Source organism: Alexandromys fortis, unplaced genomic scaffold (assembly GCF_014885135.2).
Source record: "Alexandromys fortis isolate MF-2015 unplaced genomic scaffold, M_Fortis_MF-2015_v1.1 scaffold_3, whole genome shotgun sequence".
Classification (NCBI taxonomy): Eukaryota; Metazoa; Chordata; class Mammalia; order Rodentia; family Cricetidae; genus Alexandromys; species Alexandromys fortis.
The window spans coordinates 19,416,613-19,441,240 of NW_026067909.1; the positions used below are offsets into that span (position 1 = coordinate 19,416,613).

Sequence of the window (24,628 nt, forward strand, 5' to 3'; positions counted from 1 at the left end):
TGCGTTTGTTTCTGCTTTTCTTCCTCTGCCCAGCTGTGCAGCATCCCAGGTGAGGTGTACTCTGCATTGCCTGCTGACCCAAGTGGCATTTTCTGTGTGGTAGCTGCAGTCAGATCTTGCTTCTCGGATAGTAATGTCTGTACCCCTTCTTTGTTCATGATTGGTTTGGGTGGGATTTCAAGGATGGTAGAGTGAAATTCTGGAAGCATGAAAGTTATTTTGTTTTTTTCTGATAGCAATGAGGCAGCCTTGAGGCCGCTTGGGCTGCCTTTGTCTTCATTGTATAGTCACTGTAATTCCCAGCCAGCTTCAGGTGCTGTTGGCCTTGAACTCAAAGATTCTCCTGCCTCTACCTCCCAAGTACTGGTATAAAGGTATGCTCTACCATACCCAGCTAAGATTTTATTTTAAACTGTATGTGTGTGTATATATGTGTCTGACTGTGTAGATTTATACACATTAGGCCAGAGGAGGGTGTCTGGTCCTCTGGAGCTGGAGTTAGAGGTGGTTGTAAGCTGCCTGCTATAGCTGCTAAGAACCAAACGTCCTCTGCAGAGTAGTGAATACTCTTAACAGCTGAGCTATCGCTCCAGCTCCTCCCTTTACGTCTTATTCCTCTGATCTGACAGAGCCTTTGGCTTGAAAGTATAGGAGTAGGACATTGGAGAATTACCATTTGGTCCTGCATGGATTGAGCCTATATTCTGCCTTTGGGAATAAGGGATGCTCTGTCCTAATAGTACAGTCTTGATCTTGAATATACTTGCTGGCTCCTTTAAGACCAGCCTTTGAGCTGCATGGTGTTCAAATCCCAGCAGAGGAAAGCAGATCTTAGTTCAAGGCCAGATTGGTCTACATAGAGAAATCCTGTCAAACAAACCAACCAACCAAAACCAGTCTTTGATAAAGTACCAAAATTGGGATTTCAAATTAAGCTATGGGGGCTGGAGAGATGGTTCAGTGGTTAAGAGCTTTGTCTGCTCTTCCAAAGGTCCTGAGTTCAATTCCCAGCAACCACATGGTGGTTCACAACCATCTGTAATGAGATTTGGTGCCCTCTTCTGGCCTGCATGGATCCATGCAGGCAGAACACTGAATACATAATTAAAAAATTAAAAAAAAAATTAAGCTATGGTTTTGAGAGATTTTAGCTTGAAAATAAAAGGCAAGGAAGCATCCCAGCATTGGGCCTGCTGGCAAGTAAGCCTGCCTCATTGACATCTTACTCTGCCAGAATTTTTGAGAATTAGGGGTGGGGTCTTTAGAAAAAGAATAATAATAATAAACATATTAAAAGTTGCAGTTTGAGTTTGAATCACATTCTTTAAAATCAAAGTTTAGGGGCTGGAGAGATAGATGGGTCAGCAGTTGAAGTCACCCGGGTTCAATTCCCAGCACCCACATGGCAATTTACAACCCAATTGTAACCCCAGTTCCAGGGGATCTAATACTTTCACACCAATTTTCATATAAAATTTAAAAAGTTTAAATATGAAAAAGTCTTTTCCTATTACCATAGACCAGTTTTAGCAAGCCAGGCAAGCAGTAACCTCCAGGTTGCAAAATTCAATTTCAATGAGATTCACAATGACAGGTTAATTGTGCTAGGTGATGGTTCTGTTCTAGCAGATTAGTTTTTTGATATATTGACAGGACCTTTCTTACTTTAGCCCTAGCTTGCCTGGAACTCAACAGGCAACTCAATCTCTGCCTCTTGAAACTAGGATTAAAGGTGTGCTCCGCTGGGCCTAACCTGGCAGGCTTATTTTCAAAGGATGGGTTGAGATGGTCCAGTCCAGGCTCGCTTCAGGTCTCCCAAGTGCTGGACTACAGGCCTGGGGCACCATACACAGCTCTGTGCTGTGTGTGTCTGTTCTTTTTTGAGACAGGGGTCTTGTTTTGTAGCCTAGGCTGGTGTTGATTCTTCTGCCTCTGCCTCCCAAGTACTCAAGAGTGCTAAACTGATAGGCATGCACCTGTCTATCTGGGCCTCTTTAGTGGGTTGACTTACCACCACAGACGAACTGCCTTGATTGCCACCAGGGGTCTGTCTTGAAATTGGAATCTAGAGTCCTTGCAGTATTGAGCTGTTGGGGTTCCTCCAGTTGTTCTGCTCAGGTTCAGGTCCTTAGTATAAATCATTACCACTTCGTCCTCATGCAGAGTCAAACTCATTCCACCAAGATTCCACATCCACTTCTGTTCCTTTCAGAGACAGAGGTGAGGAGGAGAACCGGGGTTGAGCATGGCTGTAACATGATATGTGAGAGCTTACCATTGAGCTACATCTCCAGTCTCTCATTTGTATTTATTGTATATATTCATTTGAGATTGAATTCCAGAAACCTTTCAATGCTGACATTCTGCCTTCACACTCCCCAATCCCCTCTTTAAACAGCATTAATCACTTCTCAGGGTAAAAGGTCATCATATAGAGCTCTGTTCCAGCCAACAGGACACGCCTTTCCATGCAGGCACTGATGAGCTATCCTTACCCCAAGCCTCCCAAGGGCAGGGGTCTTTGGGGGAGAGTACTAGAAACAGATTCACATCACGTGGTTATTTGGAAGGGGGTCAAGCCAGAGGCCTGCATTCTGCAGCCAACATCTTGGATCTGCTACTCACTGAAGGGTCTCTCTTTGTTAAGCTATAAGCCACAGAAGTGAGGAGGAAGCACCAGGTAAGCATCAGTTAAGGGATCTGACCAGACTTATCCTTGAAGACATGAAAGGCGCAACTGAAGCCCCAGGACCAAACAAGGTGAGGAAGAACGAATGATACCGAAGGAGCCAACAGCCGATGTGAGTGGCAAGGCGAATGCCAGAAGACTGAGGCCACTAAGGAAATAGATGTTGGGCAAGCTCAGAGAGGTGCTTGGGGGTACTCCAGTTGGAATTTCTGCTTTGCTATATCCAGAATGCTGTACTGGGGAGATTAGTATTCTGATCTTCCACCTGCCATTGGGTGTGGAGTAAACCCTGCCAGGGAATGAGTTCTGCAGAGTAGGTTGTGGGGCCACCTAAATTACAGCAAGGAACAGAAGTGGCAGAGGTATGCTGGATGGTGAGTGACAGGTGGTATGAGTCAGGAGGGCTGTGTTAAGGGAATTTATCCTATACATAGCGGTTTGAAAGAAGCTTCCTAGGGATGGGAAGGAAGAGCACCTGGTGGCCATTGTGTGCTCTTGTGACAGTTGCAAGTGCAGCCTCCGCTTGCTCCAGGCTAGAAAGATGTCCTAAAAAGTCTGAAGGACCTCTGAGTGCCAGCCTCAGGGTCACCTAAGGGTCCAGAAGACTTACAGCTACGCGCGAGACTTAGATCTGAGGGCGAAGTGAACTCTCCACTACGTTCTTTTCTGCATCAGTTTAGTTTTCTCCTGCTCTTCTCCTTTGAAGTTTCCAGTTTATATACACACGCAAAACAAAATAAATTCTCTGAGCGTGATTGTCCCTTTATTTTTGAAGGTCCCAAATGTGATCTATATGAAAGGCTCCTTTCCTGATTGCATGTCGTGTCAAAACTAAGATAGTTGCGGGGAGGTGGCTTCTGATGTATCTCAGGGAACGTAGCAGAGATTAGACTGTGGGAACCAAGGTTATTGACTGCGTGACTAAATTTCCCACTGGAAGTCCCTTTGGATAGGGAACAGATTAACCACTTTGTTGGTCGCCTTGGGGAGAGTCAAAACTGCGTAGGCTCAGGAGACTCAGGTCCTGGGATTGAGTGTCCACAAGTCTCACCTGAGAAGACAGATGTATCGGGTTCCACGGAAACCCAAAAACCTCGTTCCTGAGGTGTCTTTCCGACCTAGGTTTTGATCTGAAGCCCTCAGTCATTCTGTGGAAGGTGACTCCCAAACCCAGGCTGGGGGTGTGGGCCGAGGGTGAAACCCCGCCCTCGGGGTCCCTGATCTTTGCTCCCGCCCCGGGCTCCACGCCTCCCAGAGAGGCACTGGCGGGCGGCGCTCCTTTTGTGTGTTTCTCTCCTAGGTGCAAGGCCCCCCCCCCCCCCGCCTGCTGAGGCAGTCCTCCCCCAAACCCCAGCCCTCTTCTCGGCGTCCTTTTCCTCCTGCCAGCTGTTGGAGAGATTGGATCACTTCTAGGAGGAGGGACAAGGTCGGCAGCCCCTTCCCCGGTGCTGGGGGGCCTGAGACCACTGGAGTCCAGGACCGCTGCTGCCAGTCATGTGGGCTGGACTGTTGCTCCGTGTTGCCTGCATCGTGATCCTGTTGCTGGGGTCCTCGGCCCGAGGCTACACCGGGAGGAAGGCGCCTGGGCACTACTCGGCCGAGAGGTAAGAGCCTGGAGCCCCTCAGCGGCCCAGCCACCAAGCGCCACAGCATGGAGTTGGGAAGTACTGGCAGAGGGCAGCCGCGGGGCCGGTATTCTCTGTGGTGTGGGCGCACAAGGGGGTCTGGACAAAGAGCAGTTTGTGTCAGTTGGGTGGCCCTGGCTGGGGACTCCTCTGGCTAGGGCAAATGGAAGATGGGGTCCCGACTGCGGGTGGGTCTGAGTACTGAGGGCGCTGACCCAGTGTCTAGGGGACCCCAGCACGTGCCATCTGGTCTCCACTGCCTGGCTTTCTTCCTTGGTGCGGGGCCTCCTCCGCTTCTGCACCGTTGCCTTGGGGTTGGAGGTTTTCTCAGTGTCCCTTGCTCTGCGCACACCGTGGACCTTGGAGCCACCCGGAGGCTCAGGGTTATGCTTTGGTTTCTGCGCATGTGTGCACAGGCCGTAGAGGCGGGAGGCGTGTCTTTCCCAACCTGGTCGTCCTTCCCAAGTGTGACCCAGTCCTCAAACACAGCCGAGTGGTGAGGGAGTGGTGATCATGTGTGTGTGGTGCTCATAGCAAGGGAACATGGTGTCAGAGGGTAGCCTGGCCCAATGGCCACATCTTCCCAGGGGCGCACAGCAGGGGCAGCCCTAAAGGAAGGGCTTACAGCTCAGCACGTGGGTTCCGCAGACCCCTTGCCAGTTCTGCGGACTGAACCAGCCTAGTGCAGGCTCAGTCTACCGCCACCTGCCTCCCTGGCACTGCCACACGTGAGAAGCTCCTTGGGGCTTTCTGGTGGGTGCTCTGCCCCTGCCTACCTGAGGGTGGAACTCCGCCAGTTTCCCAGGCATCAACCCCACCATTTACCACTTTGATGGCATGTTCTCATGTCCCTTTCAGGGCCCTTTTGCCTTAGCTGTTTAGCTCTTTCGAGGGTCCAGCTGCTGGACCCTCCTCTCTGTTGCTATCATTGCTCCTGTGTGTGTGTGACATTGTCAACCCCTGGTTTTGACTTCTGAGAGGGAAAAGGACTTGGCCCCAGGGGCAATCCCCAGCAAACTTTTCTGTATTGTTAAGGTTCCCGCATTTGACACAGGTTACTAACCCCAAGAGCTGGGAAAACCTGTCTTGCCCTATATCTTTTGTGTCTGATACAGGGACAGGCACAGAGAGGGTTGCTCTGGCTGGTGGGATGAAATTCCCATCACCTCTGACTATGTCGAAAAAGTCATCTGACGCCTATTGCCTTGATTGGGTTCATGATCCTTGCTCCAGCCGATGGCTAAAGTTGTAGTCTCTGCTTGGAACCCCCCTCCCACACACTTCCTCCTTTTCATGCCACTTCTCTGGTCTTCTTTTGCTTGCAGTAGGGAAGCTGTCCTTCTGGGGACCCTCTCCTGGCCCTCTTCACGAGGCTACACAGCCCTCCTGGGGGCTCTGTTATGCTCAGTTCCCATCACTGGATCCCGTCTGTCCTTTCAAAGTGAGGACAGTAGCATATTTACAGCTTTACTGCATGTCATTTTTTTTGACACTGGCTCCAGGTCACCTGAAGCTCCAGAGGGTGTTCTTGCTTGGGCAGACCCTTCTGGGCCCAGCCTTCGGTACCTTGTTGGCAGCCCTAGGGGATGCCACTCAGACCTTCTGCTGTCTTCCTTTTCTGACGTCCCCTTTTTTGAGCAGTTATTGGGTACTTTAGATGTTGAAGTGAACCGATAAGAGCTTACACTGTCGTCAGTTCCTGCCCCCAGGAGGGATTGTGGCGCATTTGTCAGTTTCCCACGGTTTTTCCCTGGGGTTCTGGAGAGCCCTGTTAGCTAACTTACAGACCAGTGGATAAGCTGGGAGCTTCTGCCACTCTAGTCATACAGATTGTAGAGAGTGCTCTTTTCTTGCAGGCGTCGTCTCGGCCCCCATGTCTGTCTCTCGGGCTTCGGGAGCGGCTGCTGCCCTGGCTGGGCCCCTTCTATGGGCGGCGGGCATTGTACTCTGCGTAAGTACTCATCCCTGTGACCCCAAGCCTTCTCAGCACATGCCGGTGCTGTGCGTTGCCAGTGCCCAGTCCCTCACTGGCATCTTTCCTCTCAGCCCTCTGCTCCTTTGGTTGTGGGAGTGGCATCTGCATCGCCCCCAATGTCTGTTCCTGCCAGGATGGAGAGCAAGGGGCCACTTGCCCAGGTAACTGGGATGGACAATGGTTGATGGGGGGGGGCGCACCAGAGTAACATGAAGATTATGTGTTAACACTGAGCACTTGAGATGGGTTCTAGCTTGACATCTGCAAGACACTCTCTGGTCGGTGGGCACTTTTATCCCTCTTTGGCCGATGAGGCTGAGACAAAGAAGGTTTGGCTTTTCCTGGGTCGCATGATGTGGTAGTGATATTTGTTGTGGTTATGACAAAATAGCCAGTAAAAACAATTTAAAGGAGAAAAAGTTAATCGGGGCTTATAGTTCAAGGGTGCAGTCTACCAAAGCGGAGAAGGCATGGCGCGGCAAGGGTACAGCCTATCAGAGTAGAGAAGGCATGGCGCCGCAAGGGTACAGCCTATCAGAGTAGAGAAGGCATGGCGCCTCAAGAGCAAGGCAACTGTTCACGTTGCACTCACAGTCAGGACTCAGGAAGAGTTGGGTGCTGTTGCTTGGCCCCATTTCATTTGTGTTCAGTTCGGTTCCCAACCTACAGAATGCTGCCTTTCCACAGTTAGAGTGGGTCTCCCATCAGCCCAGTCTAGAAACTCCTTCAGAGACATGCCCCAGAGGGTTACTCCTATTTGACTCCAGATCCTGGGAAGTTGACAATCGATATTGACCGTCAACATGGCCAGTAAGTGGTAGACGAGGATGGGAAGTCTCTTTGCCTCCGGAACACCTACTCTGCAGCAGAATTCAGGACACCTGAGAGGCCACACTGCCACCTGCTCTGCTGCTCTGGTGACACGGGCTCACTTCTGTGCTGTTTGTTTTAGAAGCCCATGGATCCTGCGGGGAGTATGGCTGTGATCTCACCTGTAACCATGGTGGCTGTCAGGAGGTAGCCCGAGTGTGCCCTGTGGGTTTCTTGATGACTGAGACAGCTGTTGGTATCAGGTGTGCAGGTGAGAGGCCTGGAACGGGACGGAGGGTGGAATGGTAGCTCCTCCCCGCAGCAGCTGGAGCCCGGCACCTGGAAGAGAGGGGCGGGAAAACACGCACCCCCAGGGAACTGCTCTCCTGTTATTTCACAGGAATTTATGGGCTGGGATTGAGGTTACAGGTGACCAGACAGTGGCTGCTAGCTGGGAGCTTCCAAATATGGGGCAGGAGGACAAGGATAAGGACAGCGCCAATGTAATAGGGGCAGTGACTAAGGAAGTCCAGGATGCTGGGCTCTCAGAGGACCATGGAGCCAGGACTGGAGTCAGCTGACACAGAAAACTGAGGAAACTAAAACTCAGTAGTTATTCTGTCAAAGCATTACTTTTTTCTTTTATTATTTTATGGGTAAGGCTGTTTTGTCTGCATGTATATGTAGCACATGTGTGGAGTCCTGAGGAGGCCAGAAGAGGGCACCAGATCCCTTGGAACTGGAGTCCTAGATGGTTGTGCGCTGCCCTGTGTGGGTGCTGGGAACTGAGCCTGGCTCCTCTGCAAGAACAAGTGTTCCCAACAGCCGAGGCATCTTTCCCACTCCTGTTACTAGTTTTCTTGATTTTAAATCACTGTAGGCAGAGTGTGTGCCCTTTACCAGAGATGGTTACTATGACCAATTTTTTGGTTCATCTCTTTAGAGGCAAAAGCCTGATTGAAGGTGTTTTGTTTCTTGTTTGTTTTTGTATGTGGTGTATGTACATGTGCATGTATGTGTGTCCACAGGCATGTGGACACCACAATTAATATTTGGTATCTTCCTCCATTACCCTCTCCCATATGTTTTGAGTCAGGGTCTCTCACTAAACCTAGAGGTTTTTGGGGGGCCCACTACCAAACCCCCTAATAAACCACACACAGAGGCTTACTTTTTTCTTTCTTTTTTTTTTTTTTCCCCCGAGACAGAGTTTCTCTGTGAAACAGTCCTGGCTGTCCTGGAATTCACTCTGTAGACCAGGCTGGCCTTGAACTCACAGAGATCCACCTGCCTCTGTCTCTCAAGTGCTGGGGATTAAAGGCGAACACCAACACCACCCAGTTGGAGGTTTATTCTTTTTTTTTTTTTTTGTTTTTTGAGACAGGGTTTCTCTGTGGCTTTGGAGCCTGTCCTGGAACTAGCTCTGTAGACCAGGCTGGTCTCGAACTCACAGAGATCCGCCAGCCTCTGCCTCCCGAGTGCTGGGATTAAAGGCGTGCGCCACCTTCGCCCGGCCCTGGAGGTTTATTCTTATTAATGAATGCCCGACCTTAGCTTAGCTTGTTTCTTGCCAGCTTTTCTTAACTTAAATTATCCAGTCTGTCTTTGGTCTTGGAGCTTTTATCTTTCTCTATTCCTGTATAGCTTTTCTTTCCTTCTTACTCCGTGTCTGGCTGTGTAGCGGAGTGGCTGGTCCCTGAAGTCCTCCTCTTTCCTCTCTCGTTCCCAGATTATTTTTCCTCCCAGATTTCTCTTTATATTTATCCTCTCTGCCTGCCAGCCCTGCCTATTCCTTTCTCCTGCCTCGCTATTGGCCACTCAGTTCTTTATTAGCCCATCAGGTGTTTTAGACAGGCAAAGTAGCACAGCTTCATAGAGTTAAACTAATGCAACATAATCAAAAGTAACACATATATTAAAATAATATTCTACAACTGGAGTTTTTTTATTTTTAACTGAAGCTTAGCTTAGTATTCAAAGCAATGGGTTCATCATGGCATTTCCTCCCCTCCTCCATTTCTTTATTTATGTTTTTATTTATTTTTATTTTTTCCATTTATTTATGTATGTGTGTGATGACATGCATGTGGAGGACAGTGGTGGGGTGGGGAGGTTAGGCAATTCCAGAGAGCCCAGCAGCTATCCCCAAACCTCTCAAATCCTTCCCCGCCCAGGCAGGCCACTTGATGCTCCTGATTCTCCTAACCCCACCCTCTGCTGTGGCAGGTTATTTCTGAGCAGGGCATATGCTATCCCTCTGGGCCTTGGAACGTGCCCACAGTGTCCGAGGCAGTCAGTAGCCCCTCTCTGAGTCTCCTGCTCACACCTCAGGGGTCAGTGAACATCTAGGGAATGACACTGCTCACAGGGCTCTGTCATTTTGGAGACCTGAAGGTTGCCACATACGGACCATCAAAATGATTCTGCCTCAGGCATGCTTTCCCACTATCTTACCCGTCGCATGGGTCGGGAGCAGGGGCCGGTCCCTCTGTCTTTATCTCCTCTTTCTGGGGCTCCCCCCGTGGTCATGGCACTTTCCTGTTTGATGCTGTATCTTCCACACGTGACCTTTCAAACGTGGGGTCACTTTTTCTGGAGTCACGGCACAGCTGGAACCGGCTGTGCTAAGGGCTTTCTTTCCTCAGACATTGACGAGTGTTTAAGCTCATCTTGTGAGGGCCACTGTGTGAACACGGAAGGCGGCTTCGTGTGTGAATGTGGGCCAGGCATGCAGTTGTCTGCTGACCGTCATAGCTGCCAAGGTGAGTGGGCAGAGGTATTGGGAGTGATTTCTAGACCCCCGCCAGGTCCCTTAAGATACATTCTCCATGCCACAGTCCTCTGAGGGCGCTGCGTCATTCCCATTGGAGGACCAAGTTTCACCCACATCCATTCTGTTTGTAAGAGATGGACTTAGGGTTTGAGTCTAGTATGGTGGACTCTTTTGTTTTGTTTTGTTTCTTTGAGAAAGAGTCTCCCTACATATCCCTGACTGTCCTGGAACTCACTTTGTAAGCCATCCTGGCCTTGAACTCACAAAGATCTGCCTGCCTCTGACTCCCAAGTCCTGGGATTATAGGCATGCGCCCCCATGCCCAGCATTCATGGTGGACTTGCTCTGAACCAAGATACTGTAAAATCTTCTGCTTCTGTATAGGGAAGGATGGGGATAAGGAGAGATTTCAGGGAGAACAAGGGGCAGATGCACCCAGGGCAGGAGGTACAGCGATGGTGAAGGGAGGGAGGGAGGTTGTGAGTGGGAGGAGCCTGTGATAGTCTCTGTCACTTAGTGTGTTATAGCTTCCTCCAGCCTTGGTGCTGGGCCAGGCTCTGAGGATATCTGTGCTGTAGGATGCGCACACTCTCCAGTGCAGTGGTTTGGGAAAGAAAAAGATTGAGACAAGGTACTAGGGCTGTGGAGGTCCAGTGAGATGTCTTCTGTGCTGGGCTGTGGAGGTCCAGTGAGAAGATGTCTTCCTTTTGTTTTCTTTTCTGCAGACAGGGTGTTATTGTGTGGTCCAGCCTCCCTAGTATTGGGGTTATAGGCATACTCCACCATACCTGGCAGGGTGAGATCTTTTACAATAGACATCCTTTCCAAGAGGTTTTGATTTGCACAAGTATGTGAGGATGATTCTCATAACAGTCTCACACAACAAGACAGAGGGGACAAAAATAAGTCCCTTGAGTCTGTGCTGTTACTTTCTCTGTGTGTGAAATTTCATGAAACCCAAGAATCTTGAGCACCATGGTGCAATCCTCAGGTCCTCTCTCCAAGTGCCCTCCTCTGCCCACCCTAGAGAGCCCTGCTTCCCTGGTCTGCTTGAGCTGCCCCAACACTGTGCTGTGTAGTCCAGGGAACCTGTTCTCAGTCCCTGGAGAACCGCAAGGTCAAGGGACTGGCTAGCTTTGTTGTGGATCTCTCTGGCTTGAAGAAGATGCCCTTGTGTGTCCTCACACAATGGCGATGGCGAGAGGGAGGGACACAGGGTGCTCTGGTGACTCTTCTAAGGGCATTAATCCATCGTTAACCCACCCTTGTGATATTATCTAACCCTAATTATCTCAAAGTCTTTCCTCCAGAGCACTTGCAGACGCCTTGCCTGCCTGCCTCTCTGAGTGACATGTTCTTACATATGCATATACACAGGCTTATTAGTGACCAAACTCTCAACATGCTGGGGACCAGGCTAAGCAATTTCTTTTTTTTTTTTTTTAAAGATTTATTTATTTATTATGTATACAACATGTATGTTTATATGCCAGAAGAGAGCAACAGATCTCATTACAGATGGTTGTGAATCACCATGTGGTTGCTGGGAATTGAACTCAGGACCTTTGGAGGAGCAGGCAATGCTCTTAACCACTGAGCCATCTCTCCAGCCCCCAGGCTAAGTAATTTCTATGTGTGTTCTCATTCCATCCTTACAATTATGATACTGCTTATCTCGATGTTACTGATAAGAACCCCGAGGCTTAACACAATGAATTAATTTACCCACAGTCACATTGGAGCTGGGGTCTGATCCCAGTTGCCTTTCCAATTTCTTTTCCCTGAGCAGTTGATTGGTCTTAAGGCTCTTCCTACATCAGGCAAACATACCAGATAGATCTCTTTTTGGTGGTGTTTTTGACTGCTGCTTGGTTCTCTGTGATGCAAGTGTGTCATAGGACCAAGATGAGGTTATTTCTAGGGGTTGTGTTTGTTTGTTGCAACTTCTAACAACAACCTGGGTGAACTTCTATGTGGGGGGCTCTGTGGAGGAAGGTTTTAAGTCCACAGAAAACTCTTCTCTGCAGACAGGAGGGAAAGACATTCAGGGTAGACAGAGTCCAAGGGAGGGCCATAAAAATAGGACGCGTTTAGAAGATGCGGGGAAATAAGCAAGAGCGAAGGTGAGGGCTGGACTGTCCGTCCATAGCTATGTTTGTTTATTTATTTTTCTTACATTTAAGTGTGCATGTGGAGGTCAGAGAACAACTTTTGGGAGTTCTTGCTTCATGAGGGATCTAACTCATCAAGCTTGGAGGGAGGCACCTTTATCTGCTGAGCCGTTTCACTGGCCCCCATAGCTATGTTTAATGGTCTCATGAGTGCTGCTTGTTGTGGGTGGGGGCTCTGTGAGTTTTGGAGCAGGGAGTGGCCCATTGCAGATGGCCTTGGACGAGGACCTCCTGGAGACTGTGGGAAGATGGCTCGGGAGGAATACAGGCAGTCTGTTCCCAGCCTAGAGACAAGGTGGCCTGGGCTGGGGTGAGAGGGTGAGGGTGGAGACCATCCGCTAGTAGGGGAGTCCCCCATGGCCCTGAGTTGGGTGGGAGAGGGGGGGATGGGAGGAGCCTAAGTGCAGTGGAGAGATGGGTACCGGCTTTGTCTTCTCCCCTCACAGACACTGATGAGTGCCTGGGCACGCCCTGCCAGCAGAGATGTAAGAACAGCATTGGCAGCTATAAGTGCTCCTGCCGCGCCGGCTTCCACCTCCATGGCAACCGGCACTCCTGTATAGGTGAGTTCTGTGGCCTGTGGGTGGTACACTTAGGTTGCCAATCAAGAAGATGGACAGGTCAGTCTGGAACCTGGGAAGATCAACTTTTGGGACCTTCTGCTCAGAGTAGTCCCATTCCATGCTTGGTGTCGCTCTGTGTGAAACACCCCAAGCCGGGTCTTCCCTGGCCGCGCCCCTGTCATCCTGCTATGTTCTCCCCGAGGCTCTCACGTACACATCAAGGACTCACCTCTGTTCACCGGGTTTTCTTGGCTGCCTTTGCTCCCTGGGGGTAAACGAAGTACTTTATGCTTTGGCTCCTTTGGTTTAGAAGGAGACTCCTGGTTTGTCTTGAGCCTGGCTTTCAGTTTTAAGACACTGTTTACAAAAGAAGAAATCTGGGGAATGAGATTTGCTCCAGGGTTGAGCACTTAATTGTTTGGGGGCCGAGATGCCCGGCCACTCCCCGGATACAGGAAGCTTCCCAGGCCACTGCTGGTAGACACCAGCCCCATTCCTAGTGTCCTGAGTCACATCTTGTGCCCTGGAGCAGGGGTGGATTCTGTAAGAACTGCAGGTGAACCCTGCCAGTCTTTTGAGCTCTGGGATGGGAGGAGAAAGGGGTCCATGGCCAAGGCCGAGGCAAGGCAATGGGCTCTTCCACAGATGTGAACGAGTGTCGGCGACCTCAGGAGAGGCGAGTCTGCCACCACTCCTGCCATAACACTGTGGGCAGCTTCCTGTGCACCTGCAGACCTGGCTTCAGGCTTCGAGCTGACCGTGTGTCCTGTGAAGGTGAGAGCCAGGCCCCAGCCCTGACCTCTAGACCTTAGGGCAGCACAAGACCCACTCACCCCAGATCTTGGCGCTGTTCTTCTGCCTCCAGGCCACACTACAGATCTTGGCTCTGCCCTTGTGGTACCAGGCCTCACCCCTAACCACAGGCCCCACCTCTGTGCCAACACCCTTTTTTAATCCTCCCCCCCTTTCAGTTCTTTTTTATCTCTTCAAACATCCCCACTTTCTTTCTCACTCTCCCTTTCCACTTTGTATTTTTAAAAATTATTTACAATTTTTTTTAATGCATGTGAATGTTTTACCTGCTTATTTTTGTGTGCCTGGTGCCTGTAAAGGCCAGAAGAGGGTATCAGATCCCCTAGAACTGGAGCTACCATGTAGGAGCTGGGAACTGAATCTGGTTCCCCGCAAGAGCAGCTAATGCCCTTAACCAGTGAGCCATCCTCTCTATCCTGGTATTTTTTTTTTTTAAATAGAAAAGTTGTTTGTTTTATTTTATGTGTATTATGAGTGTTTTGCCTGTTGGTGTGTGTGTGTACCACATGCCTCAGCAGGGCCAGAGAAGGTGTCTGATCCCCTGGGATTGGAGTTATGGATTGTTGTGAGCCATCACGTGGCTGCCAGGAAGTGAACCTGATGCTCTGCCAGAGAAGGCGGTGCTCTTAACCCCTGAGAAGTCTCTCCAGTCCTGAGACATCTTGATCCAGTCCTTTCTCCTTTTCCCTGTTCCCAGCCATTGAACACAAATGGTAAAAAGGAAAAACAAAACAGAAGCCAACCAATAACGATGAAGGAAGGTGTGACACAGACCTCAGGGTTTCTCCGTCCCTTGATAAGGGGATGTTCATCTGTAGGGAAAATGCCTGTTCCGTCTCCAAATACATATGGGGGACAGGAGTCTCCTCCCACAGCTGAGCTGTGAAGCTGGAGAGAACTGCACTGACCCCTCATCCTCAACAGTATGCAGGGAAGCCACACCTAGGTGGGAAGCAGGACACACACTCAGACTCCAGCCCATAGCAGTTGGGGAGAGTTGCTCCCAGGCTGGACCCTGAAGGTCTCCTATTCTCAGGAAAACCTGTGTGTCCCTTTGTAGCTGTTAGGAAAGGGAGGGCTGGGCCGGGTGGTGGTGGCGCAAACCTTTAATCCCAGCACTTGGGAGGCAGAGGCAGGCGGATCTCTGAGTTTGTGACCAGCCTGGTTTACAAGAGGTAGTTCCAGGACAGGCTCCAAAGCTATGGAGAAACCCTGTCTTGGGGGGGGGGGGAAGAAAAAAGGAGGGCAGGTGAATCTTGGAGCTGTAGCTGTCACCATGGCCTCAGCAGTTCACGGCCAATTACGTTATGTTGAGGAGGAAACTGGTGGACCAATCTAGGACCCTAAAACCCCACTTCCTGCCCCTGCTGCCTCCCTCAGGAGACCCCGTGCTTCCATTTCAGCTTTCCCGAAGGCCGTTCAGGCCCCATCTGCCATCCTGCAGCCCCGGCAGCAACCTGCTAAGATGTCCCTGCTCCTTCCCGAGGCAGGCCAGCCAGCCTTGTCTCCGGGACACAGCCCTCCTCCAGGGGCACCAGGATACCCCACTGGAGTCAGAACAACCCATCAGTCGTCTACCACCCTGGGCCTACCCACATTCTTTCCCACACAGTTGCTATCCACCCCAGGGCCAAGTTCCTCCCTCCTGGGGACCCTCCGACCCCCCTTACTCCTCCAGGGGGAGGCAGTAGGAACCCCTTCCTCACCCAAGGTCCCGGAAGGTGCCAAGATTGGAACAGGGCTCTCCTTCTGCTGGTACCAGGGAGCCACATATGAATCAGGGAGCCGCTGGAACGAGCCTGAGTGCTCTCAGTGCTTGTGCCAGGTAGGTGTGCCGTCCCCAGGCCGCCCTGGTGGAGTGTCTGGGGTCTGCCCGTGACTGCAACTCTAGCTTGTGTATCCAGGATGGAGAGGTGACCTGTGAAAACCTGAGGTGTAACACTGCCTGCTCCCATCCGATTCCCCCCAGGGATGGCGGCTGCTGCCCTTCTTGCACTGGTAAGAGCTGACGGGGAGGGACCAGCCTGCTTCTTCTTACCCTTGCCTCTTGAAGCCCAAAGGCTTTTATTTTTCAACTTCCCCCACAATCAGTTCTTGGAGTCACCTGGGAGGCCGAGACTGATTGGCGGTTCAGGGGTGGGGTCTGAGAACAGTTGACAAACTGCCCATCTGGACCCTCCCTTTGAGAATCACGGGTATATGCTGAAGTACTCTTCAAGGGGAACCATTCATCGGGCCACCCCGCTTGCCTGCACACTCCCTCCTCTCCTTTGTTCATTTGTTCCTTCCCTCCTGGAGTGTCCACCTCCATCCTGTTGTCTGCTTCCCCTGCCCCACCTGCCTTTGGATTGCTGGAGGGCAGTCATTTCCTTCCTTCTAGTGCAGACTGGGGCTGGGGCTTAGTGCTTGCCTAGCATGTATGACGTAGGTCATAAAAACAATTCCCCCCCCCTAGGGTTTGACAAGGAGGAAGTGCCTGCATTGGTTGCTAAGACAAAGGGAGATAATTTCTCTTTTTGCTATGATCCATCCGTGTATTGAGCCCTGAAAGAGCTGAGTTCTCTTTATAACCAAGATTGTGGATCCCTTCAGGTATCCACAGGAGTACCCAGCAGGAGTGCTGGGTACACAGGGATATTTACTTTTTTTAATTTTTTTGGTTTTTCAAAACTGGATTTCTCCGTGCAGCTCTGGCTGTTCTGGAACTAACTCTGTAGACAAGGCTGGCCTTGAACTCACAGAGATCTGCCTGCCTCTGCCTCCCAAGCACTGGTATTAAAGGTGTGAGCCACCACCACCTGGCGATATTTCCATTTTTTTTGGTGGAAATAGCTGAGTTGCAGAGAGGCGAGGTGCCATGGGCAAGGCCACGTGGGTAAAGGGAGCTAAAATTCTCCATTTGGAGCCTAGCCTGTCTTGTGTGACGGAATACAATGATGCTTTTTCAAGACACACTTGAATGAGCATGCTCAGGGCCACTGCAGCTGATCTTGCATGTGTCTCAGGTTAAGGAGCCTATGTCTGCCACTGCTGGGGCATCCGGGGTGGTGAGAGGAGGGTCTAGAAGTGTTACTCCTGGAAAAGTAGAGACTTCAGGTTTCCTCTGCTTTGAGGAGGCTGATGTCCCCACCTCTCATTTGTCTGTCTAAGGCTGCTTTCACAGTGGTGCTGTCCGAGAAGAAGGGGACGTGTTTTCACCTCCTGAGGAGAACTGCACCGTGTGTGTCTGTCTGGTAAGCAACCCGAGGTCCCCACTGGGTGTTTTCTTAACCTTTGGGTGTCGTCAAGGAGGAGAACAAACCAGATGCTGAAGGGAGCTTGCTTCAGGGCTTTGGGTTTAAACTGAGCTTGAGAGGGTCATAGAAACATCCAAGCTCTGGCCGACAGACTTGAGAGGTATATGCCCTGCATGAGAGAGCCAGGGCAGAACAGGATCCATCTGTTTGGGAAGAGGAGGAATGGGACTCTCCCAGGAACTTCACCAGGGAAGTATTTTCTCCAGGCAAAGTATTTCCTACCACAACATGGGGAGAGAACAGCCTCATTAAGCTCCCTTGTAGACCAGGCTGGCCTCGAACTCACAGAGATCTGCTTACCTCTGCCTCTGAAGCACTGGGATTAAAGGCATGTACCACCACCGCCTGGCAACTCCCTGGCCTTCTTGAGAATATTTTTGTTTCTGGCAAGTTCACTCCTCATAAGCATTTACTGTGCCAATACTGCCTGCATGCATCTGATTTTGAGTACCCACTGTGACTGTGTGTCAGGCACAGGCTTGGTGCCCTTTCTCTGTTCCCTAACCAGAGACTCCCACCAAGTGCGGAGTGGGCGATGCTATCCCTGATCCACAGATTCAGAGATGGAAGCTGGGAGCTGGTGTTTGAACTGAGGTCTGTTGCAGGCTTTGTCTGTCAATCCTTGCTGTCACCCTCTGTCCATCTTTAAACAGAGCTCCTGGACTGGCCACAATGGCACATAGGGTGCTGTATGATCAGGGACATACAGAATGTCAGTAGCATTCATCTAGCTCTTCCTGTGTGCTAAGCATGTGTAGAAAGGAGCGGAAACTGTATTCTTTTAAACACTGCCTGGCCTATTATCTCTATCCTCTTACTGGCTAACTCTCTCATCTTGATTAACCCATTTCTAATAATCTGTGTAGCACCACGAGGTGGTGGCTTATCAGGAAGGATCTTAACCTGCGGCCATCTTGGAGAGGAGAGCTATAGCGTCTGCCTCACTTCCCTTCTTCCCAGAGCATTCTGTTCTGTCTACTCCGCCTACCTAATTTTCTGTCCTATCAAAGGGCCAAGGCAGTTTCTTTATTAATTAACGATTGAAAGCAACAGATAGATAGAAGACCCACCTATATCAAGCATGCAGAGAAAAGGAGCTTGGGTGTGTTCTCCCATTTTTATGTAGTGAGACAGGCACTGAATCCTTCCATGTTAGAAGTTCCTGGAGACGTGATGTCCATTGCCTAAAATCTTGTTAGTAGAAGTATATGTAGCAGGCTTTCTTTGGGGCCACCAACCAACTCCAAATCATAACACAGGGACTTATATTAGTTATGACTGCTCAGCCTTAGCTTAGGCTTGTTTCTTGCTAGCTCTTATAACTTAGATTAACCTGTTTCTTTCATCTATGTTTGCCTTGGGGCTTATTTACCTTTCTTTCATTTTGTATGCCCTACTCATGTCTTGCTGGCTGGCGGCTGCCTGGCTGGGCCTGCACGTCTCTCTCTCTCTCTTGTTCTCCCTTTCCTCCTTCTCCCTCAGCCCAAATTCCTCCTCCTAGTCTCTTTCCTCCCACTCAGCCTATCCCTCTTCTGCCTAGCTAATGGCCATTCAGCTTTCTATTAGACCAACCATGTGCCTTGTTTAGACAGGCAAGGTAACACAGCAGTTTATCTTTACATAGTTAAACAGATGCAGCATAAACAAACATAACACAACTTTACATAGTTAAAGTAATATTCTACAACAGACATAGACAGTGGAACTCAGGTCTAAGATAACCCTAATGTTGGAGACTTTTTTTTTAACTTCAAAATTGTTTTTAAAGATGAATTTTGTGCCAGGTGTGGTGGCGTGTCTTTAATCCCAGTACTTGAGAGGCAGAAGCAAGCAGATTTCTGTGAATTTGAGGCTAGCATGGTCTACATGCTTAGTTCCAAGACAGGACAGTTTGGGCTACATAGTGAGATACTCTCTCTCTCAAAAAAAAACTTCATTATTTTGAATTACTAATTATTTATTTAAAAAGATTTATTTATGGGCTGGAGAGATGGCTCAGTGGTTAAGAACGCCAGCTGTTCTTCCAGAGGATCCGGGTTCAATTCCTAGCTCCCACATGACAGCTCACAACTGTCTGTAACTCTAGTTACAGAGGATCTGGCATCCTGGCAGAGACATATGTGTAGGCAAAAATACATTTTTTATATATTTTTCTGTGTATGAGTGTTTTGGCTGCATGTGTGTCTACACACTACTTGTGTGCCTGGTGCCTCGGAGGCCAGAAGAGAGTGTCAGATCACCTGGGACTGGAGTTACAGATCGTTGTGAGATGCCCTGGGGGTGCTGGGAACCCCTATCATTATTGTATGGGTGCAGAGGTGCTCACAGGGACCAGAATAAAGTATCAGATCTCTTGGAGCTAGAGATTAAGGGCTATTGTGAGCTGTCCAATGTGGGTTCTGGGAACCAACTCCTGTTCCTTCGAAGAGTAGAAAGTGTTTTTTTAACCACAGAGCCATCTCTCCAGCTCCTAATTTATAATGTCTGTCTCTCTGTCTTGAAATATCTATCTATCTTATCTATCTATCTATCTATCTATCTATCTATCTATCTATCTATCTATCTTTGTGGGGGGGAAAAGTCTCAGGTAGCCATGGATGGCCTGAAACTTGCAATGTGTACCAGGTTGGCCTCAAACTCACAGAGATCTCCCTGCAGTTGGCAGAACACCTGATCCCACCCTTGTCCCACCACCGTCTTTTGCCTCCTCAGGCTGGAAATGTGTCTTGTATCTCCCTGGAGTGTCCCCCTGGTCCCTGTAAGACTCCCCCACAGTCAGATTGCTGCGCTTGTGCCCCAGGTAGGTGATACTTGGAGTTTTTGTTTAGGGTGTGGGGGAGAAGTACCTTTGAGTGTGTGTTGGGGCAGGAGAGAGAAGACCTACTCCTGTTTTAGAAGGGCGGGTCGGGTGATATAAGTCAATTACTCTTTTTTAAAATTATTTATTATGTGTACAGCATTCCTTCCATGTGTGCCCGCATGCCAGAAGGGGGCGCCAGATCTCATTATAGATGGCTGTGAGCCACCATGTGGTTGCTGGGAATTGAACTCAGGACTTCTGGAAGAGCAGTCAGTGCTCTTAACCACTGAGCCATCTCTCCAGCCCTCAATTACTCATTTTTAGTGACTGTCTCCTGAGTGCACCTTGGCCAGACTATGCTCATGGCGTCCCTGCCTTTAGGACACATCTTGAGTGTAGGCAGAAGAGGCTTAGGAGCTCATTCGTGGTACTGCTCTGCCCCTGGGTGTGGAGGAATCTCTTTTAACCCACGGTGACATAAAAACAGGTTTCCTATGACTTAGAAAACCCAGGTCTTTTAGGTAAACAAGGTAAGCAGACTCTATACAGATAAGGGTGCTGTGGGGTGAAGCAGGCAGACCCCCACCCCCGACTCTGAGCACTTAACCCCCATAGCACAGTCGCTAACTAGCGCAGAGGAGAGCGCTGCCGGGTGAAGCAGGCAGACCCTGACTCTGAGCACTCACCATAGCACTAACCGATCCTGTCGTCTTGCAGGGTGGGGTATCCCCCTTTCATCAGAGTGAACACCTCTCTTTGTCTAGCAGAATCTTAGTCTCTCTTGTCTTTGGACCCCACTGCACGGGGTGTTTGCCTGTGACATTCATAAGTCCCCCAAAAAGCTCTCACTTGAAGGACAGCTTGTTTTAACGCCCTCCCTCGAAGGACAGTCTGTTCTAACAGGTCCCTTCCCAACTCCCGCATACTTCATCTACTTTCTTCCTTCTCTGTTTCCAAGTTTAGTCTAACAGTGACCTCATCAGAGGGAGGGGATGTTCCCCACCAACATGGACCCTGTGCTGTTTGGGTCACCTGCCATCTCTTGGTCTGTTGAGTCCTTGAGTTCTCACAGTGAGGGGATCCTGCTCACTGTTCCCTTTTAATGAAAAAGCAGATTCCGAGAGGTCAAGTCACTGTCTAGAGACACACAGCAGTTAGCAATGGGGCTGAACTTCAACTTAAATCGGCCTGATTTCAGAGCTGGCGTACTCTTAAAATACCGTCTTGGGTCGGTGGGATGGCTTAGCTGGGAAAGGTGCTTAATAACCTGAGTTTGATCCCTGGAACCTGCCTGGTAGCAGGGAACGGATTTCTGCAAGTTGACCTCGCATGCCTACATCATGCCCCTCCCCCAACAAATAAGTGTAATTAAAAATGTTAAGTTTCTTTCTTTCACAGTATTAGAGATTGTAACCAAGGATCTGTGCACGCTAGGCGAGTACTTTATCGCTGGGCCTCATCCCCACCTCATTTTATATCTTTTATTTTGAGCGAGGATCTCATAAGTTGCCTGAGCTGGCCTGTGACTCCCTCTATAACCCAGTCAGGTCTTGAGCTTTCCCTCTTCTTGCCTTAGCCCCCAAGTAGCTGGGGACACAGGCTTGTGACATCGGGCCAGGCATACTTTTCTTCCGAACTTAAGACATTTTGTTATTATTATTGTCTTGTTTTTATTTTTTTGAGACAGGGTGTCCTTGGCTGTCCTGGAACTAACTATGTAGACCAGACTGGCCTCAAACTCATAGAGCTCTGCCTGCCTCCACCTCCCGAGTGCCTGGACTAAAGGCATGAGACACTATGACTGGCTTTGTTTTTGTTTTGAGTTCTTTTTGTGCAGTCCGTGTGGAACCTGGGAGGTGGGACTGTCAGCCCTTGCACAGAAGCTTCAAGAGAGTCGTGCTTTTGGCCCTAAGTCAGCTCTGAGTTGCGGAGCTGGCGCTTGAACTGGTGCTTCAGCCGGTGCTGAATGGGTGTGCTGTTTGCTAGGCTTGGGGTGGTGTTACCCTGGGCAGGATCTTCAGATGTTCTGTGCCCATCTTCTGGCACGCCCCTCTGAATTTCTTACTCTGCAGCTGTTTGGGCTCCCTCTGCCTCATGGGTAATGATCTCCTTTTGTAGATAGTAACTTCTGAGGGGTCTGGGATTTGGAGACTGAGAAGCACTCTGCGTGCTGGCAAGGGGCAGCTGTCCCAGCCCTCCCTGCCCATCTGTCCACTCATGAGCCCTTCTGTCTTTGTCTCCCGCAGGGAGGTGCTATTTCCATGGTCAGTGGTATACGGACGGCGCTGTGTTCAGTGGAGGTGGTGACGACTGTACCACCTGCGTCTGCCAGGTAGGGTGTGAGGTTCCTGCACCTATTGACTCCGTGGAAGATGGGAAGGAAGTTGGGTGGGCAGCATAGGAATTTACCCAAGATGCTTTGCCATGGAGACGATAACCTGCAGTGCATCAAAAGGGAGAGACGGAGGTAGCAGTCCCTGTAGGAATCCCCCGTGCCTTACAGCCATCTCTATGAAGTCAGTATTCTTCAGTTCTGTATTGGTAGAGTACTTACTGCGATCTGGGGACACACCCTCAGCCCAAAAGAGCTCCAGCCCCCTCTGACTGACAGCCTAGAGCCTAGGTGGGCATGGCTTGGCATGGGATCCTCAAACCTTCTTGTGACTCCGGAGAGAGGGACAGTGGCGGCCTGTGGAGGGGTGACTAGGACCAGTCAGGTGAGGTGCTGAGGGTGCTGTACATTCCGGTTGGAGCAGAGAAGAGCAGAAGCAGGTGGGCTTTTCAGAAATGTGTCTTCCGGCTGGGAGCAGGCAGGGAGATGTGGTCTCTATGCAGCAGCTGGTGAGTGCCCTCAGGAGAAAGAGGCAGGGAGGTAGCAGAGGGCAGAGAGGATTCTGGGAAGACCTCTTCCACTCATCTCCAGGACAGCTCTGCACTGTGGAGGGTGCTGCAGAAAGTGCTCTCACACCTGCGCGTCAGACATGTCTGTGCAGAGGAGGCCACAGTCCCTTGCTGTCTTAGGAGGATGTCTGTGTTCGGCAGGTGGGAAAGGTGCCCTGGCAGCAGAAACTGGACTGGGCTGAATGCTAAGGCTTGGAGTGGAGGGTGGCAGGAGGGAGTCTCGATGGAATGAGGGTTAAGAGGGAAGACAGAGATAGTAGAGATCCAGCTGGAGCAGGGGGACCGCCACAGGACCTTCTTTCAGCTCCCCCGACGGACTTGCCCTCTCCGCTCCTGTCTCCCTGGACATTTCTTTGTCACTGTCTGGAGGATGGCTGCTCACCAGCCTTCTCTTCAGCGCTAAGTGGCCCAGGACTGGGAGCCACCATCACTGATGCATGCTCTTGTTCCTCTTCCAGAACGGGGAGGTACAGTGCTCCTTCACACCATGCCCGGAACTGGAGTGCCCTCGAGAGGAGTGGTGGCTAGGCCCTGGACAGTGCTGTTTTACCTGCAGGGAGCCCACACCCATCACAGGTGAGGTCCTGCTGGGCAGTCCCCAACACAGGGCTCAAGTGCACAGGAGGGAGGCTGGGCTTCCCTCACTTGGACTGATGGTGTGTGTGTGTTAGTGGAACAAGCAGGTGTGTTTTATAAAGCGTTGTGTGTCACCATGTAAGTGTGTAAGTTTGTGTGTGGGGGTATGCTAACAAGTGTGCACGTGTATATCCTTGGAAGCAAGCTTTGTATGAATAGCACTTAGTTGGCTATGCCTCTAAGTGCTGGTGTTTGGATGGCATCAGTGTACGAATGTGTCTGAGTTCTATATGACTTACCTGTAAATGCATATCTATGTGTGTTCTGCTAGTTCCCTGTGATGTGTGTGCAATTTGCTGTATGTTTTTGTGCCAGTGAATGTCTGTGTTTGTGTGTGTGTGTGTGACCCCGTTGTCTGTGAGTGTGTCTGTTTGTGGGAGTTTCAGTATGTGTGATGTATGTGTTTATGCATTTGTATATATGCAAATATACATTTGTGTTTTGTATGTGACTGTGGGTTGTGTTTTGTTAGTATAAGTTTGTGTGTCCCTCAGTATGTGGCCGAGCATAGCCCACCTTTTTGGGAATGTGTATGTCTGTTATGTTTTGGTGCAGGAGAATTGTCTGTTTTCTGTCAATCATGTTTTAAATAAATGCTGATTGGCCAGGCAGGAAGTATAGGCGGGGAAACCAGACAGGAAGTAGAAATGATGCAATGAGAACAGGAGAATTCTGGGAAGGAGGAAATTGATTCCTCCCACTCCTGCCCAGACCACCGAAGCAGCAGGATGTGATCTGCCCCACTGAAAAAGGTACTGAGCCACATGGCTAACATAGATCAGAAAAATGGGTTAATTAAGATGTGAGAGTTAGCCAGTGAGAGGCTAGAGCTAATGGGCCAATCAGCTTATAACTTATGGAGACCTATATGTGATTTTCTTTGGGGCTAAACAGTTGTGGGGTAAAGGGCGGAATGAAAACCTCCAAGACAAGCAGGCCCCTGTTCATGTTACAATGTTTATGTCAAAGTTTGCTGCATATTAAGCAAACATTTGTATGTGTGGTTTGTGTGGTGTGTGTATCTGTGAGCATGGGGTGTCATCTTTAGGAGGGTGGTATTGTAGTTCTGGGGAGCGCTCCTGTCTACTGTGGGTTTTTTAAATTTTTTTTTCAAGATAGGATTTATCTGTGAAAGAGTCCTGGCTGTCCTGGAACTAGCTCTTTAGATCAGGCTGGCCTCAAACTCACAGATATCCGCCTGCCTCTGCCTTCTGAGTGCTGGGATTAAAGGTGTGCGCCACCACCTTCCAGCTTCTACTGTGGTTTTTTTTTTTTTTTTTTTTTTTTTTTGTTTTTTACTTTTTGCAGTGTTGTGGGTCCGTTGAGTATGCCTTACCACCGAGCTGCATCCCGGCTCTCTGCCAAGTGTTTTTTCCCTTTCCTACCTCTCCTGCCAGGCTGCTCTCTAGATGACAACGGGGTTGAGTTTCCGATTGGACAGATCTGGTCGCCTGGTGACCCCTGTGAGTTATGCATCTGCCAGGTGAATGACAACCTGCTCGCCTTCAGCTGCTTTACCTGGCTGTCCCATCTGCCTCTCCAACAGGAGACCCCTGCTTCTCCAGAAGCAGGGCCA

General features: G+C 50.0%; 1 protein-coding gene across 2 annotated transcripts in view; it reads left to right on the plus strand.

Annotated features, from left to right (window-relative positions):
• The first annotated feature begins 3,931 nt into the window (after positions 1 to 3,931).
• Vwce (von Willebrand factor C and EGF domains) overlaps positions 3,932 to 24,628 on the plus strand; it is a 29,703-nt gene continuing 9,006 nt past the window's right edge. The window contains exons 1-14 of one of the 2 annotated variants that reach the window (XM_050137214.1): positions 3,932 to 4,293; positions 6,171 to 6,265; positions 6,361 to 6,450; positions 7,242 to 7,370; positions 9,745 to 9,861; positions 12,490 to 12,606; positions 13,252 to 13,380; positions 14,823 to 15,244; positions 15,324 to 15,417; positions 16,570 to 16,652; positions 19,428 to 19,515; positions 21,762 to 21,847; positions 22,875 to 22,992; positions 24,450 to 24,535. In XM_050137214.1, the coding sequence (XP_049993171.1) occupies positions 4,184 to 4,293; positions 6,171 to 6,265; positions 6,361 to 6,450; positions 7,242 to 7,370; positions 9,745 to 9,861; positions 12,490 to 12,606; positions 13,252 to 13,380; positions 14,823 to 15,244; positions 15,324 to 15,417; positions 16,570 to 16,652; positions 19,428 to 19,515; positions 21,762 to 21,847; positions 22,875 to 22,992; positions 24,450 to 24,535 (1,764 nt within the window). In that variant the 5' untranslated portion in view covers positions 3,932 to 4,183. The remainder of the gene's footprint in view (positions 4,294 to 6,170; positions 6,266 to 6,360; positions 6,451 to 7,241; positions 7,371 to 9,744; positions 9,862 to 12,489; positions 12,607 to 13,251; positions 13,381 to 14,822; positions 15,245 to 15,323; positions 15,418 to 16,569; positions 16,653 to 19,427; positions 19,516 to 21,761; positions 21,848 to 22,874; positions 22,993 to 24,449; positions 24,536 to 24,628) is intronic. The other variant, XM_050137215.1, reaches the window with a different exon arrangement.